This window comes from Geotrypetes seraphini, chromosome 7 (genome assembly GCF_902459505.1).
Source record: "Geotrypetes seraphini chromosome 7, aGeoSer1.1, whole genome shotgun sequence".
Taxonomy (NCBI): domain Eukaryota; kingdom Metazoa; phylum Chordata; class Amphibia; order Gymnophiona; family Dermophiidae; genus Geotrypetes; species Geotrypetes seraphini.
Genome location: NC_047090.1, coordinates 28,615,281 through 28,633,474, shown reverse-complemented (window position 1 = coordinate 28,633,474; position 18,194 = coordinate 28,615,281). Strand labels below are relative to the sequence as shown.

Here is an 18,194-nt window from a genome sequence, read left to right as displayed (position 1 = left end):
CTGTAAGACTATTTCTATAATATATTCTTTATGCAATCACCTCTGGCTGTGCTTCTTATTTGAGTCTACTTCCTGATGAATCTTCAGTGAGGGAACTGAACCTGGGACCTGGCGTGTGTAAGGGCGCCTCTCACGTAACCCCTACAACCTAACCTTGTGGGGACCTGACTAACAAACCTTACAGTGGTAAGAGCGGATAGCATTGCTGGTTTTAAGAAAGGTTTGGACAATTTCCTGGAGGAAAAGTTCATAGTCTGTTATTGAGACAGACATGGGGGAAGTCACTGCTTGCCCTGGATCGATAGCATGGAATGTTCCTACTCTTTGGGGTTCCGGAATCTTATGTTGCTCTTTGGGATTCCAGAATTTTGCTATTCTTTAAGATTCTGAATGGAATGTTGCTACTCTATGGGATTTGGCCAGGTACTAGGGACCTGGATTGGCCACCGTGAGAACAGGCTACTGGGATTGATGGACCATTGGTCTGACACAGTAAGGTTATTCGAATGAGGCTGGTTTCATTGCATAAAATGGTATCCACAGTAAATAACAGGTTATTGCATTAGTGCAGTGTAAGACGATACTACCTCTTAGTGCATTCTTCCCTAATTTTGCAAATAGGTGAGAAAACATGCAAAGTACCCCAGACTAGAGGTCTGCACGGGAACGGGGATCGCGGGGATCCCGCGGGTCCCGCGGGGATCCCGCGGGTTCCCCCCCCGGCCCACGGGACTCCCACGGGGACGCCCCCTGGCCCACGGGACTCCCACGGGGATGCCCCCCTGACCCACGGGACTCCCACGGGGACGCCCCCTTGCCCACGGGACTCCCACGGGGATGAAAACAACCTACCTAAATTCTGGCGATGCAAGCATGCAGATTACAAGTCTGGCGTCGCGTCGGGAAATAGCCATGTTGAGCAGTGAGCTCAGCACGTACACAGATGAAAGCCTTGCTTGCTGATTGGTCCGGCGGCCCCGCCCCACCGTGCCGCCGGACCAATCAGCAAGCAAGGCTTTCATCTGTGTACGTGCTGAGCTCACTGCTCAGCATGGCTATTTCCCGACGCGGGCATTAGGCTGTTTTTTGTCATTTCGGGTGGGGGCAGCAGCCTGAAAAAGAAATCATCCTGGCCGGGTTCGGTGTCATGCTCCGGAGATTCTACAGCCTTCCTATCTCCCTCTCCCTTCTACCTGCGGCTCTCTTCGGCAACTCAGCAGCAGCTTCTGAGGTCGGGGCCTACCCTCTGCGAGTCCCGCTTGTTTCAACTTCCTTTTTCCACAAAGGCGGGACTCGTAGAGGGAAGGCCTCGATGTCGGCAGCTTGTCTTGATCACCGCTGCTGACGAGTTGCTTAAGAGAGCCACGGAGCAGGGGGGTTTTGCCAGGTGCAGGTAGAAGGGAGAGGGCCAGATGCAGGACTCGTGGGTGAGGGAGCAGAAGAGAGAGAGAGAAAGAGAGAGGGGAGGGAAACAAAAGGAAATATTTCATACTGGGCTGGGCCGGAGTGGAGGGAGGGTGGAAAGATTCTGGCTACCGGGTGCATTAACAAAGGAAAAGGGGGGAAAGCTGAAAATGGAGATAGTGACACAAAGAAGAGAAAGAGTAAGCAGGACCTACTGAATAAGGATAGAGATACAGAGGGGACATGAAGAGGAGGTGAAATAGAGACATAGAAGTAATGCTGAAAAAGTGTGTGTGGGGGGGGGGGGAGATAAAGACATTGAAAGGGCAAATGGTGAATATGGGGTAAAGACAAGGACAGAGACAAATGAAGATTCTGAAAAAGTGGTGAGATAGGGATATAGGTGAGATGGACACAAAGAAGGGTGATGCTGGAAAATAGGTGGAATGGTAATTCTGACAGACACAGAAGGGAAATGCTGGATCAAGGAGAGATGGGGCTCAGGCTGGATGGAATGAGGAGAAATGCCTTGTTGGCCCGGAACTTCCTCTCCTACGTCAGAATTGACGTCAGGGAGCGGAATGCTGGTCAGCGCGACGCTTCTGCAGGGAAAGCTTGGGACAGCGGTGGCTTGGGGACTATTCCCCGATGGCGGTGGCAGCAAACCGAGTGGCTTGGGGGAGGGCACGGAGAAAGAAAGAAAGGGGGCAGACAGAGAGACAGAAAGAAGGGGGAACAGGGAGACAGAAAGAAAAAGTTGGGGGAGAGAATGAGGTCTGGAGGAGAGGAAACATACAGGAGGCTGAAAGAAAGGAAGAACGATTGGATGCACAGTCAGAAGAAGAAAGTGCAACCAGAGACTCATGAAATCACCAAACAGCAAAGATAGGAAAAATGATTTTATTTTCAATTTAGTGATCAAAATGTGTCTGTTTTGAGAATTTATATCTGCTGTCTATATTTTGCACTATGGCTCCCTTTTACTAAACCGCAATATTGTTTTTTAGCGCAGGGAGCCTATGAGCATTGAGAGCAGCGCGAGGCATTCAGCGTAACTCCCTGTGCTAAAACCTACTATTGTGGTTTAGTAAAAAGGGAGGGGGTGTATTTGTCTATTTTTGTATTTTGTTACCGAGGTGACATTGCATAGAGTCATCTGCCTTGGGAAATGTATATGGCAGATATCTTTGTTTTGTGTTCAAAAGAAAAGGAAATGCATTTCTGGTTTTATTTCTACAGTGTTGAAGTACTTGTTGGCCCTTGCTGTGACTGGTGGGGATCCCCAAGCACCGCCAGCAGAGGACCTCCTCTAGAGATGGTCAGAACTCCCCTCCACCAAGCGCAGCAGTCGCTGGCAGCATCCATGAGCCACTGAGGTGCCAGCATCTGTGACTCAGGGACGCTACTGCTGCCTGCCAAGCTTGGCAAAAGGGACCCCAGGCCAACTGCAAAGGAAGTCCTCAGCTGACAGTTTGTGGGTTCTCATCAGCTGAGTATTTATATTTTATATTTACATTAGAGGTTCTGGTAGAAACCCATTTACAAAGTATGTATTCTTCCCAATTAATATTTCCAAATTAATAGTCTCTTTGCTTATTTGTAAATGGGTCTCTACCAGAGCCTTTAATTCAGTAGCATAATTAAATAAAATAACTATTTCTGAAGTTTATAGGGAAGGATGGTGACGGAGGGGATTCCTCGCGGGGACGGGTGGGGACGGAGGGGATTCCTCGCGGGGACGGGTGGGGACGGAGGGGATTCCTCGCGGGGACGGGTGGGGACGGAGGGATTCCTCATGGGGACGGGTGGGGACGGAGGGATTCCTCACGGGGACGGGTGGGGATGGGTGGGATTTTGGCGGGGACGGGTGGGATTTCTGTCCCCGCGCAACTCTCTACCCCAGACTAGCCTGTTTTTCCATCACATGATTTGCTATTTGCAAGAAAATTGAGTACAAGTTGCCCCTCACAAGTAATGAGATTTTAAGTGTAACTTGATATGATTTTCAGTAAATGAGTTGCTGAGATGCAAATGTCATACAAAGCAGTTTATTAATTCAGGATCAAGCAAAAATATCTTTCTAGGTTGTATTTTGCAAAATATATAAAGACATCTCTTTAATTCAGTTGAGCCCAACAGCTAATGTTCTCGTGAAAGTTTGCTGAAGAGCTTATTTGCATTCATAGCAAAGTTTGACAGGAAATGGGCAGCTAATCCGGGGCTTCCCAGCTCTTATCCAATAGGACCTATCTTAACATTCACATGACTCCCAAATAATTAAAAAGATGTAGGAGACCTCTAGTCTTGTTCTCTTCCCGCCCTCATTCACTTCCTTCTCCCCCTACTTTCCAGAGCATGAAGGCTTTAACAGATCCCAGGATTTTGCATGGGTTTCCAGTCTGACAGGAAGTCCATCCAGGAAGGGCAGGGCCTTTGAATGCTTAATGACCCACAGGCCCCATGTTGACTGCCCCTACTGGGCACAGGTCATAGTGGAGGTCCAAAGGGAGGGGGAGCAGCCTTCTGTCTGTGATCCCATCCGCTGATGATGTGACCCCACTTGGGGTCCTGACCCATTGTTTGGGAGCCATTGTACTAACCCATGGGAAATCTCCTGGGTTAGTACTTCAGGCTCAAAATATTTGCCCGATATTATTCCCCAGACCTCAGAATAAAATACAGAGGTGAAACAAAGCAAGAGGTGGGTCAACAATCCAGTTTGTACTGTTGCTTTAATTGTGGAATAGTATGAAGTGACACTTTATATTGGATTTGGCTTGTTAGTCTACTAGAAAGCTATTGTTTTTAATTATATTATTTTAATTTTTATCAACCGTTATTCCTGTGTATTCAAGTGACTAACAAGGCAACAAACTTTTGTATAAAGCGGGGATGGCTGGCACTTACCCTTACAGGCATCACGGGCTGATAGAGGCCTTTGTGGGTCCCTATAGAAGCCTGGTTTACACAGCTGGCAATGCTGTCCTTCAGTGTTGTGCTGGCAGTGGTCACACGCTCCCCCACTGAGATTCCCCGATGCCAACCATTCATCCAGATCAAAGTGACATGTGTCAGCATGCCCATTGCATTTACACTCTGAGAAAGAAAATGTGGATTATAAAGACAGCAAAAAAAAAAAAAAAAAAAGCTTAACACGTATAAATTTGCTTTAAGAAATAGGATGTGAAAACCTTTCTGTGCAATATGTGATAAAGGGCAGCCTTTCTATGACTTCTGATTTATTTATTTATTCAATTTTCTATACTGTTCTCCCAAGGGAACTCAGAATGGTTTACATGAATTTATTCAGGTACTCGAGCATTTTCCCCTGTCTATCCTGGTTGGCTCACAATCTAACTAATGTACCTGGGACAATGGGGGGGGGGATTAAGTGACTTGCTCAGGGTCACAAGGAGCAGCATGAGTTTGAACCCACAACCCCAGGGTGCTGAGGCTGTAACTTTAACCATTGCACCATTCTAGAATATAGCAAAAATGAGCTAAGTAAAGGTCAATCAAGCCATTGTGACATCACTGATGAGGCTGGCTCTTAGGCATTGGTGGAATGGGGCATTATGATGTCACAATACCAGCTCTTATTATCAGAGGCTGAAATTATTCACACTATTTATCCAATTTTCTATATTGTTCTCCCAGGGGAGCTCAGAGTGGTTTATATGAATGTATACAGGTATGCAAGCATTTTTCCCTGTCTATCCTGGTGGGCTCATAATCTACCTAATGTACCTGGGGCAACGGTGGGGAATTAAGTGACTTGCACAGGGTCACAAGAAGCAGTGTGTGTTTGAACCCACAACCTCAGGGTGCTGAGGCTGTAGCTTTCATCACTGTGCCACTGATTAAATGTTAAAACAAAGGAACTGATGATCTCGATGACATCTTTATTTGAATGAGGTGCAGATTAAAACCAAAATGAGACACAATATAAAACACAGTAAAAGGTTGTGGTATAGACCCAACACTGGCCATGTTTCAGTCGTAAAAGACCTTCTTCCAAGGTCCTAAAAAATGGGAAAATATATATATATATATAAAAGAGATATAAAATGGAGAAACTGGATTTATTTTGTGCAAGAGGACAATGAGGTAGAGTGATAAATGGTGGATTAATTGTGCCATGCAACTATGACTTATGAATAGGAGAAGAGAAGTGATGTGATAGTGTAAAACTTCACAGAAGTGAACCAAGAGAATTTTGACGCGCCAAAAGGAGGATGCCAGTGTGAGAGCTCCTTGTCCTCTTGCACAAAATAAATCCAGTTACTCCTTCTTTCTCCCCTTTCCCATTCCTCCCCGTACCTTTTTATCTGTGGTGCGAGCAGCGACGAACTTGCTGCCCGCGTCGGCTTTGACGCTTCCTCTGATGTCACTTCCGGGAGGAAGTGACATCAGAGAAAGCGCCGAAGCTGACGTGGGAAGCAAGTTCTTCGCTGCTCGAGCCAAAGTTAAAAAGGTATGGGGAATGGGCATGGCCACGCAGCAGGCGGGGGGGGGGAAGAGGGCAGGAGAGGGGTGCCACCTCCCCAGGCACCAGTCACCCTCGCTACGCCACTGACAAGTACCCAAATAAATAACAATAACCAACCTATGCATGGTGGTACTGATGAAGAGCAAAAGTAAGTGTAAACCTCCTATCATTTCTTTCTCTTTAAACTACAATACTTTATTTTGAGGACTGTTTCTTTAATGTTTAATGTTTTTATAGATTGTGTACTTTACAGGATCCGAGTTACATACAAATTCAACTTAAGAGCAGTTTTAAAAAAAAGAACTCGTTCTTAACCCGGGGACTGCCTGTAATCTGCTTTGTTGCTCATGTGAAAAGCAAACTATTGAACATTCATAAATCAAACTGGGGCGTGTACTATCTGGCATTGTATTAGCATGCATCAGACTATCGTCATGGAATTGGCTTCCTTTGTGAACAGGAAGGCGTGAAGACAGGAATCTCTCCGCGCCAGCAGTAACTGAAGCAGGCTCACTGAGTGGTCCCTTACTTTTGCACTCGTTTGGTGCGCCGGTTTTCCCATTGGCAGCTTGCCAGGGTTTGTCGTTGTAGAGGGCTGCGCAGTGGTGACAGTGGTGACCAGCTGTGTGGTGCTTGCAGACACACCTCCCATGGACCTGTAAAGAGAAAGTCATTCATTTGCTGTTCAAAGCCTTAAGAGATCATTATATCTGGATGTGTTTGTTCTCCTGATAATTGTTTCTAAGGTTTGTTATGCAAGCTAGATTTTCAGAAGGAAAGAGGATGCTGAAGTGGATATGTTTTTGTTCATATCTATATTCAGAATAAAACAGTGTAATAATTTATACCTTCATATCACATAGACGTAAATAATTTCTTCAATATAAATGTCGAGTTGTTGCTTTGGGTAAAACTTTTTTTCTAAAATTTTCAGCCAAATGTTTGATTACCTATCTTAACATATCATACGCTTTTTTTTTTAAATCGGATCAATTAGAAAGATTCCTGTTAGATAAAGAGGCAGTGGTTTAAAGTAAACTTTAAAATGTTATTATACAGGCAATTTTTTCCTTTTTGTCTTTTTCCATTAGTTAATATTTTATTTTAATTTAATTTAATTCTTATATACCGCTACACCGTGAGGTTCAAAGCGGTTTACAAAAAAAGATACAATAAATAAAATAAATAAAGATAGGTACTTGGAAGTTCCCTTACTGTCCCGAAGGCTCACAATCTAGCTAAAGTACCTGAGAAATAATTTATGAAAAGTAAAGATAAAAATAAAAAGACAGAGGTAGAGATAGAGATAGATATGAATATTCCAACAAGTATTGAATAAATAAGTTAAGTTAGAATTAAGGATAATAAGTAAAATAAATAAAAATAGAGATAAAAAATAAGGATAAAGAAAATAAAAATAAAGTTTTTCTACCATTAGGATCTGATGTTAGATGATCATAATGATTACAAGGCACAATAATTCAGCACTAAGGTTTCACAGGATGTTATAATTAGTGCCTAAAAGCAGTCTTGACAGTTGACTCCGAGTCAAAGTTATGCCATAATGCAGGATAGTCAAATTGGATTGAAGGCTATGCAGACTTGTCATTTAGATCAGAAGTACAGCAAAACCACAAGCAGGCACAATCAATTCTGTGTATCAGCTGCCCCAAACGATCAACCGCCATCAACCCCAGTATGAAGTGTGAAGATGTTCCTCTCTCTCCTTGATGTAGCCTCATATTTGCTTTAGAATATTGTATGTATCATATATTTATTTATTTATTTCGATTTCTGTCCCGTCCTCCCAGTAGCTCAGAACAGCTTACAAGCCAACATTCACAATGGAAAACATTTTGGACACTACATGACTATACAGCAACTTACATTTTGGACATACTGGTGATATTCAAATAAATATCTTCATATCACCTATCAATTAGGTCATCAGACATGCTTTTCCGTTTGTCGATCACTCTTAATCATTGAAAAGATATACACTGCTTGTGTAACGATTTTAGATTATCAGTCATTACTAAGCACTCCTTGCTGACCATTTTTATTTATTTATTTATTTTTAAATTTTTACTTTTAAACAATATTAAATTATCTGTGTGCTATTTCTCCATGTCGGCTGGGGACTCACTTCACCTGACATGTTTCACCAAATGGCTGTTTCAAGGGTGTCCCCTATAATCGCCGTTAAGCCCGAATCTCACTACGTTTCCTACGATTCAATTTCATATCTATGCATGCAACAGACACGCATCTGCATCCCCAAAAGCAGATTTATTTATTTTTTTTAGCTCTGATTAGAGCTTTTTTTAAAAAAATATATTTTATTGATCCATTAACCTTGAAAGTTAGACAACATAAGAACATAAGAATTGCCTGGGTCAGACCAGTGGTCCATCATGCCCAGCAGTCCGCTCATGCGGCAGCCCCCAGGTCAAAGCCCAGTGCTCTAAATGAGTCCAGCCTCACCTGCATACGTTCCAGTTTAGCAGAAACTTTGTCTTGAATCCTTGGAGGGTGTTTTCCCCTATAACAGACTCCGGAAGAGCGTTCCAGTTTTCTACCACTCTCTGGGTGAAGAAGAACTTCCTTACCTTTGTACGGAATCTATCCCCTTTTAACTTTAGAGAGTGCCCTCTCGTTCTCCCTACCTTGGAGAGGGTGAACAATCTGTCTTTATCTTCTAAGTCTATTCCCTTCAGTATTTTGAATGTTTCGATCATGTCTCCTCTCAGTCTCTTCTTTTCAAGGGAGAAGAGGCCCAGTTTCGCCAATCTCTCACTGTACGGCAACTCCTCCAGTCCTTTTACCATTTTAGTCGCTCTTCTCTGGACCCTTTCGTGTAGTACCGTGTCGTTCTTCATGTATGGCGACCAGTGTTGGATGTAGTACTCCAGGTGAGGGCGCATTATGGCCCGGTACAGAAAGATGCTAGACTGCATAGAGAGAGGCATAACTAGTAGAATACAGGAAATGATGCCCCTGTGCAAGTCATTGTTGAAACCTGGCATATTGCGTTCGGTTGTGGAGGCTATATCTAAGTCAGGTTACAGTGCGTAGAGATGGTTCAGAAACAGAAGATCCCACTGGCTAAGGAACCAGCAAAGACAAGAGTAACTGGGGATAACTCTTGCCTAGAAGAGGCCTCTAGATCAGTGTTTTCCAACCCTGTCCCTGGAGGACCACCAGTCAGTCGGGTTTTCGGGATAGCCCTAATGAATATGCATGAGAGAGATTTGCATATAAAGGAGGTGAAAGGCATGCAAATCTGCTCCGTGCATATTCATTAGGGCTATCCTGAAACCCCGACTGGCTGGTGGTCCTCCAGGACAGGGTTGGGAAACACTTCTCTAGATCACTATGGGGTCCTTTTACTAAGGCGCTGCAAACCGATTTAGCATGTGCTAAATGCTAACTTGCCCGTAGAAAATAATGGGCGCCTTAGCATTTAGCGGGCGCTAAATCGGTTAGCACGCCTTAGTAAAAGGACTCCTAGGAGTTTTAGAAGATAGGCCCATGGAGGGCCTTTGGGTGGTGGGAAGGAAGAAGGACCTTGGCGGGGGGGGGGGGGGGGCAGGAATTGCCCTAGGAAGTGGGTGGGTGTCCTGAGAGTGGGAAGAGAGCAATCACATGGGGGAATTGGGGAGGGGGAGAGAGAGTTTTAGTTTCAGCAGAAAATGCACTGGCATTTTCAGGGCAGGATTAACCATTAGGCCAAGTAGGCACGTGCCTAGGGCCCGAAATGGTCAGGTGGGGGCCCGATGAAGGAGGGCACCAACATTGTTTTTTCCAAACGGCAACAGGCCCCTCCAGCATCGATTGGCAACGTGCCCCCCTCCCCCATCGACGGAAAGTAAGACAAGCAAGCAACGCGGGTAAGAAAGGCAACGGGAACTGTAATCGTGCAAGCGGTGCTGCTTGCCTAAAGCTTCCCTCTGACGCAGCTTCCTGTTTCCGCCTGGGTGCATGGTGGGGTGAGGTGGGGAAGGGGGCCCAGTGTACTTGTGTGCCTAGGGGCCCTTGACGAATTAATCGTGCCCTGGGCATTTTTTGTCGACAACTGAACTTGGACTTCGGGTCAGTTTCAGTGCCAAATCCAAACCCGAAACTCATTTGGCCTCTGTTTAAGTTCCATAGTGACTTTCTGCGGGAGACTCTTTAGAAACAGGATTCAGATCTCCACCTAGACATGAAAGTGCATTGCTGTAGTACTTTAAATCAAAGTATGAAAGAAATATCTGCAGGAATTTACTAGAAAGTTATTCTGATTAATAGTTAAGACTGTTCTCTTTTCCTTCTGGAACAGGTATGCACAAAAACACATAAATGGGAGTTATGATTCGTCTATCGCTTCCAGCTGTGCTCCTGGCGGTAATGTTTTTCACCTTATCAGAGAAACAAGTTCTACAACAGAAATCAAACAACTATCTATAGACCTCCCAGTGAAAGATTTATGCGGGAGAAAGATCAAGGCAATGCAGAACGCTGCACCTCGTCTGCTTGAAATTAAATTCTCAGACGAATGTTGCAAGCTGTCTCACTCTTTCTTGAAATGTTTGAAGATTAAGACAAAAAAAAAAAGCGTTATAATAATTTGGTTGTCAATTAAAACAAGCCAAGTCATTCAAGGGTCCTTTTACTAAGCTGCAGTAAAAAGTGGCCTTCACACATCTTTCCCCAGGTCTTTTCCACATTTTGACATTTTTTTTACCACGGCTGTAAACCCCCCCCCCCACCCCCAATGTTCTACTGTTTCCATTAATGGCTATGTACTAATATTTTGGAATGCGAACAGGAGAATTTGCCTTCACACCAGTGAATAGCAAAGAACAACAATGGTGACCAATTGGTGTTCAGTCTCTTTTTATTGTGATTGACTCGACACGATCGTGTTTCGGCCCAAGTGGGCCCTGCCTCAGGAGTCAAATCGTGATAGATAAAATCGCAATGTTCTTTAACTCGTCGTGGGAAGTACCACTCCGTGTGAAACCTGCATATGCAGCTGAACTGCTAGCTTGAATAACCCGCGTGTGCTACTGTCCGTGCCGAACTCAAAAGTTCAACATCTCCATTCTCGCAACAAGTTCGCCGTCCTTCTTCAATTCGACCTCTCTGCAGCTTTTGATGTCGTCCATCATGATATCCTAATTTACCAACTCACTGAGATAGGCATTAACTTCACAGTCCTTGACTGGTTCTCGAAGTTCTTACACTCCCGCTCCTACACAGTCAACATGAAGAGCACTTCTTCCTCCCCCTGGAACCTGATATGTGGAGTCCCACAGGCTCACCTCTCTCTCCTATCCTTTCCTTTTCAACATTTACATGTCCTCCCTTAAACTCCTCCATCTCTCCCCACTTGAAACACTTTATACTTACGCAGATGACATCTTTGTCCTCCTCAAGACCGACCGGAACCTCACCAACCTCTCTACGAACATATCCTCATGTATATCGAACCTTCAATCCTGTGCCCACACTGTGCAGATGAAACTGAACGAATCCAAAACAAAACTTCTCTGGCTCGGCCCAAAATTGGACCAACTGCCCACCTCCATCCCACTCTCCTCTGGCCCCATCCTGCATCTTGAATACTCAAGTAAAATTCTGGGAGTCATCATTGACTCCACACTTTCCTTCAACGATCACCTCAACTCCCTTCACATGCTAAGGAAAGTGAGAACCTGTTTCCATCAAAAACACTTTGCCGTCCTTGTCCAATCCACCATCCTTTCCAGATTGGACTATTGCAACTCTATCTACCTAAGCCTAACAAAGAAAAACCTTCAAAGACTCCAGTGGATTCAAAATGCCGCTGCTAAGCTTATCTTCGCAAAAAGCAAATTCGACCACGTCTCACCACTTTTGTCCAAGCTCCACTGACTTCCGATAATCTCCAGAGTCCACTTCAAATGTGCCTGCCTTACTTTCAAGATCCTATACGGCATCCTCCCCCCTTTTATTCCTCTTTCTTGGAATTCCTCTAACCCCAATTCCACCAGATCTACCCAAAAACTGAAACTTTCCTTTCCCTCTCTAAAAGGCGTTTCCCTTGTAGGAAAACTAGGTTCCTCCCTCCCTTTCAGAATCACTGAGCTCTGGAACAACCTTACCTCCCCTCTTAGGAATCTGAGCTCCCTCCAACTCTTCCGTAAACATCTGAAAACCTGGTTATTTTCAAAAATGTAACTCCTCCTCTCTCTGGTTACTCTGTCCTAAATTTTCTCTTCATTTTGTCTTTTCCCTTCACTGGAGTTCCTTTCTACCCTAACCCTTGTTAACCGTGTCGAGCTTTGTGAATGTAGAGATGATGCGGTATACAAACCTAAAGTTTAGTTTAGTTTAGTTTAGTTTAGATAGAATATGCATTAAAGCATCCAAAAACCTGTGAGCATTGAGTCCTCTCAAAGGCATGAGATTGACAAACAGTAGGCAGTAATGCTCACAGGTTTTTGGATACTTTTATGCATATTCTATCCTTGTGGTAATATAGAACTGGATCCCAGAAGAAGGTGATTCATAACCGAAACACGAGCCGTGTCGGGTTCACACCACATTTCTTCCTGTGTGTTATATGGATTCAATATTTGTCTGCATCGCTTTTATTTTTAAAAACGGTTTTTAAACTTTCATTATCAAAGGAAAATTTAATAAACTTTCACGTCAAGATCATTGTCTCCACAGTTGGTTTTGTTTTTTGGCTTTTCCCAGAAGCTTTAACTATATCAGTTCATTCATTACGATTCAAAACTTGATTATTGTCATTTTCTTTATGCAGGTATACGTCAAAAGGATATTAATAGATTTCAAATTATACAGAACACTGCCATCTGATTGATCTATAATGCATGTAAATTTGATCATATTACTCCTTTTTTTGAAAACAGCTCACTGGCTACTCATAAATCATCATATCACATATTAAATTCTTTCTTTTGGTCTTTAAAACGTTGAATAGAGGAGAACCTTCATATCTTATGCATCTTCTCAATCCATATTTACAGTTAAGATCTCTTAGATCAGCAAATCAAACTGTCTTATAATTCCAACTTATCGAGAAATTGTTCATGAGCGTGTTAGAGCTGCCATTTTCTCTGTAAAAAGCCCTCAGCTCTGGAATTCCTCACCTTTATCTTTTCGATTACTGACTTCTGTTGATAAATTTAAGGCTGAATTAAAAACATTTCTTTTTTTTAGATGCATATCAAACATGATCGATATTTAACTGCACAGGATAAGCCATGTTAAATATAAAATTTACTAAATGTATTTACCCTCCCTTCTATTCTTTTAAGATTGTAGTTCACCCTCCTAACTAGAGAATGGTATTTTTCCCTGTCCCGCAGGAACTCATTTTCCCATCCCGTCCCATCCCAGAGAGCTCTTCTCCTGTCCCTGCCCCATCCCTGCAAGCTCCGTCCTCATCTGCACAAGCCTCAAACACTTTAAAATCATAAGTAGCAACATTCTAGAGCTCGGATTGTGATGTCATAATGCCTCATTCCACCAATGCCTAAGCTCCGTCCTCATCTGCACAAGCCTCAAACACTTTAAAATCCTAAGTAGCAACATTCTAGAGCTTGGATTGTGATGTCATAACGCCTCATTCCACCAATGCCTAAGCTCCGTCCTCATCTGCACAAGCCTCAAACACTTTAAAATCCTAAGTAGCAACATTCTAGAGCTCGGATTGTGATGTCATAATGCCTCATTCCACCAATGCCTAAGCTCCGTCCTCATCTGCACAAGCCTCAAACACTTTAAAATCATAAGTAGTAACATTCTAGAGCTCGGATTGTGATGTCATAATGCCTCATTCCACCAATGCCTAAGCTCCGTCCTCATCTGCACAAGCCTCAAACACTTTAAAATCATAAGTAGCAACATTCTAGAGCTCGGATTGTGATGTCATAATGCCTCATTCCACCAATGCCTAAGCTCCGTCCTCATCTGTACAAGCCTCAAACACTTTAAAATCATAAGTGTTCGAGGCTTGTGCGGTTAAGGTAGAGCTAACAGGAATGCGGCAGGGACAAGGACAGTGACAAAACATGCCAGGATTGGACGGAGAAATTGAGACCCAAATTCTGTAACCGGCGCCTAATTTTAGGCACCTATTTTGGAGGCGTCCAACTAGATAGGCGCCTATCTAAATTGATTAATCAGCTCAATTAAGCTTTTTAATCATCTATAATTGAAACTTAGGAGCCTATCAAGAAAGAACGATTTTGCAAAAAGGCGCCTCTAAAAATATAGGCGTCCTTCAAAAAAATAGGCGCTATGCGTGTTAGGCGTGGGCGTGGCTACGTGTTAGGCGCCTTGCTGCAGAATCGCTGCTCTTGAGCGTGTGTAAATGCTCACATAGGCGCCTCAGAATCTAAATGTGCACACAAAAGACAATCCTGAAATCCCAGTAATCAAGTTACCACCTGAATTGGAGAAATTCAACACACAAGTTCCTCAGAATGCCACACCAGATATACGTGTGGTAGCCGTCCTCATAGGAACATAGTAATGTGTGAATATGTTGTTTTATAACGTTTCATAACGCTTATAAAGTGCAAGTGCTTCAATAAGTGCTTCAATGGTCATTCAACATATTCATAGGGGATCTGACTCAAGGGCTTCAAGGTAAAATAACACTATTCGCCGATGACGCCAAACTATGTAATATAGTAAGTGAATGCAGTTTATAGAATTATATGGCGCAGGACCTGCTTACATTGGAAAGTTGGTCCTCAACCTGGCAGCTAGGCTTCAATGCTAAGAAATGTAAGGTCATGCACCTCGGAAGCGGAAATCCATGCAGGACGTACTTCTTGAACGGAGAAACTTTAACTAGGACTTCAACAGAACGAGATTTAGGAGTAATCATCAGTGCAGACATGAAAACTGCCAATCAAGTGGAGAAGGCTTCATCTAAGGCAAGGCAGATATTGGGTTGTATCAATAGAAGTTTTGACAGCCGAAAGCCTGAAGTCATAATGCCGTTGTACAGGGCCATGGTGAGACCTCATCTGGAGTACTGTGTGCAGTTCTGGAGGCCACATTACAGTAAAGATGTGCGCAGAATTGAATCGGTTCAGCGGACGGCCACCAGGATGATCTCGGGGCTCAAGGGTCTCTCGTACGAAGAGAGACTGAACAAATTGCAGCTCTACACTCTTGAGGAACGTAGGAAACATTTAAGTACCTCACGGGACGTGTCGAAGTGGAAGATGATATTTTCTTTCTCAAGGGACCCTCGGCCACAAGAGGGCACCCGCTCAAACTCAGGGGCGGAAAATTTCATGGCGACACCAGAAAGTATTTCTTCACAGAGAGAGTGGTTGATCATTGGAACAAGCTTCCAGTGCAGGTGATCGAGGCAGACAGCGTGCCAGACTTTAAGAATAAATGGGATACCCATGTGGGATCCCTACGAGGGTCAAGATAAGGAAATTGGGTCATTAGGGCATAGACAGGGGGTGGGTAAGCAGAGTAGGCAGACTTGATGGGCTGTAGCCCTTTTCTGCCGTCATCTTCTATGTTTCTATGTTTTTTTAAGAGTTACTGCAAAGGCAATACTTAGCTTTGTGAAACTGGGTCTGCCTTAATCCCCACCGACGCGTTTCATAATTTCATCAGGGTCGGGGATAGGGAGAGCAGAGCAGAGCATATTGCTAGATCCCTGTTGAGAGTGCCGGCACTCCCGGCAAACCCGGCACTCTCAACAGGGATCTAGCAATATGCTCTGCTCTGCTCTCCCTATCCCCGACCCTGATGAAATTATGAGGCTATATATTAGTTTCACAAAGCTAAGTATTGCCTTTGCAGTAACTCTTAAAAAAAGGACCATTATATAACTTATTGAAGCACTTGCACTTTATAAGCGTTATGAAACGTTATAAAACAACATATTCACACATTACTATGTTCCTATGAGGATGGCTACCACACGTATATCTGGTGTGGCATTCTTGTGTGTTGAACTTGTGTGTTGAATTTCTCCAATTCAGGTGGTAACTTGATGTTTACTGGCACATAGGCGCCTAACTTTTAGTTGTGCCTAGAGCTGGCCTATTTCTTGGGCGCCTCCAAAACAGGTGCCGCTCAGCGTGATTCATTAAACAGCACCCAATTTTACTTGAATCGCACGGAACGGTGCCAATTTAGGTGCCTAACTTTTGGGTGCTTCTTATAGAATTTTCCCTTGAGTTCCTGCAGGAATGGGGAAAAATTTGTCCCTACTCCTAACCTCACTTTCATGTTTTAAATGATATATTAATGTTACTAATTACCCTTGTCCGTTTTTGTTGGATTTTAGATTGTAAGCCACCCAGAAGGTTCGCCCTAGGCATGGGATAGTAAGATTTTAATAAACTTAGAAATGCCTGGAATAAATTACCCGAGATTGTCCGCCAAATCCCTTCCCTTGTTTAAAAGTAGACTGAAAATCTACATTATTTATACAGCCTTTAATCCATAACCCTGCTCCCCATTGCCCTCCAACCCAGCCAGCTGATTAACCGTTCCCCTTAACTGTATCCATGACATCCTGTCTGTCTTTGAGAAGCAGAGCTGAGCTTGTGATGTCATAATGCCTCATTCCACCAATAAGAGCCAACCTCATCAGTGATGTCACAATAGCTTGATTGTCCTGTATTCCCCTTTGCCTTTCAACCCAGTCAGCAGATTAACCGTTCCCCTTAACTGTATCCATGATATCCTGTTTGTCTGTATGTTTAGATTGTAAGCTCTTTGTGATTCTGTACAGCGCTGCATACGTCTGGCAGCACCATAGAAATAATTAACAGTAGTAGCAGTAATATTAAAAAGTTAACAGATTCAAAAACACCACACGCTTCTCAAAAACTGGATCACTTATATAACTATTCCTTCCTTTTTGACTTAAGCCTAGTATTAATCTTAGGTCCGTTTCCATTAACTTTTGTGCTTTCAACATCTTTTTTTCTTCAAGTATTTCCTTTGCAATGTGATAGAACTATATGGTATGAGGCACCTATGGACTTCCTTGAAGGTAGAGATGTTGGGGAAAAAAAATATGTTTGAAGATAAAAAGATGTTAAAAGCAGAGAACTATGTCCCTTGAGGCAGTGTTAATGTAATGCAGATTGTGCCGGGACAAGCACTTGCTTATTTACTTCTTGAATTGTTTCATGTGCTTTAATAAGTTTTCAGAAAGATGGGACTTTATTAGGAACAGATCAATGACATAGAAACATGACGGCAGATAAAGGCCAAATGGCCCATCCAGTCTGCCCATCCGCAGCATCCACGATCTCCTCCTCTCCCTATTGGCTAAGGCTCTTATCACCTGCATTGTGATGTCATAGAACTGTATGGTTATAAAAACATTGTAACAAGATGGCAGATAAAGGCCAAATGGCTCATCTAGTCTGCCCATCCGCAGCATCCACAATCTCCTCCTCTCCCTATTGGCTAAGGCTCTTATCACCTGCATTGTGATGTCATAGAACTGTATGGTTATAAAAACATTGTAACAAGATGGCAGATAAAGGCCAAATGGCTCATCTAGTCTGCCCATCCGCAGCATCCACAATCTCCTCCTCTCCCTATTGGCTAAGGCTCTGTACACTTGCATTGTGATGTCATAGAACTTTATGGTTATAGAAACATTATAATAAGATGGCAGATAAAGGCCAAATGGCCCATCCAGTCTGCCCATCCGCAGCATCCACAATCTCCTCCTCTCCCTAAGAGATGCCAAGTGCCTGTCCTACGTTTTCTTGAATTCAGACACCGTCTCTGTCTCTACCAACTCTTCTAACTTAATTGATTTCATTGGCGATAAATGATGTGGCAATTGACTGTATCATATAAAACCAATTTAAAAATAATGTAGGTGCCTGCAGAACCGGCCGCTGATATCCTGTCCACAGAGGCATCTACCGGCACCTACAGTCAAAATGGGCATGGCTTTGCACCGGAAGTGACCGTAGGCGCTGGTAGGAGCTCCCGTGGACGCGATTCTAATGTACAGAAGGCACCGGAAATGTAGACTAGTAAAATCCTGGCCTACATTTCCAGTGTCTATTTTACACGTCACTTCGATTCTGCAACCGGTGCCGGTGCATTTGACACGTGACCAGCGCACCGACCGATAACGGCACCGGTTGTAGAATCCAGCCCTAACTGTGTTGGCGCACGCTAACGATTAGCATGCACTAAACGCTAACGATGCCCATTATATTCCAATGGGTGTTTTTAGTGTTTGGTATGGGCTGCTCATTAGCATATGCTAACTCAATTGGAGCACATTAAC

General features: G+C 43.7%; 1 protein-coding gene across 2 annotated transcripts in view; it reads right to left on the bottom strand.

Moving 5' to 3' along the window:
• NTN4 (netrin 4) overlaps positions 1–18,194 on the bottom strand; it is an 85,077-nt gene that overhangs the window by 42,518 nt on the left and 24,365 nt on the right. For both annotated transcript variants that reach the window (XM_033953442.1, XM_033953443.1), the window contains exons 4-5: positions 6,423–6,549; positions 4,312–4,500 (exon numbers count right to left, since the gene is read on the bottom strand). In XM_033953442.1, the coding sequence (XP_033809333.1) occupies positions 4,312–4,500; positions 6,423–6,549 (316 nt within the window). The remainder of the gene's footprint in view (positions 1–4,311; positions 4,501–6,422; positions 6,550–18,194) is intronic.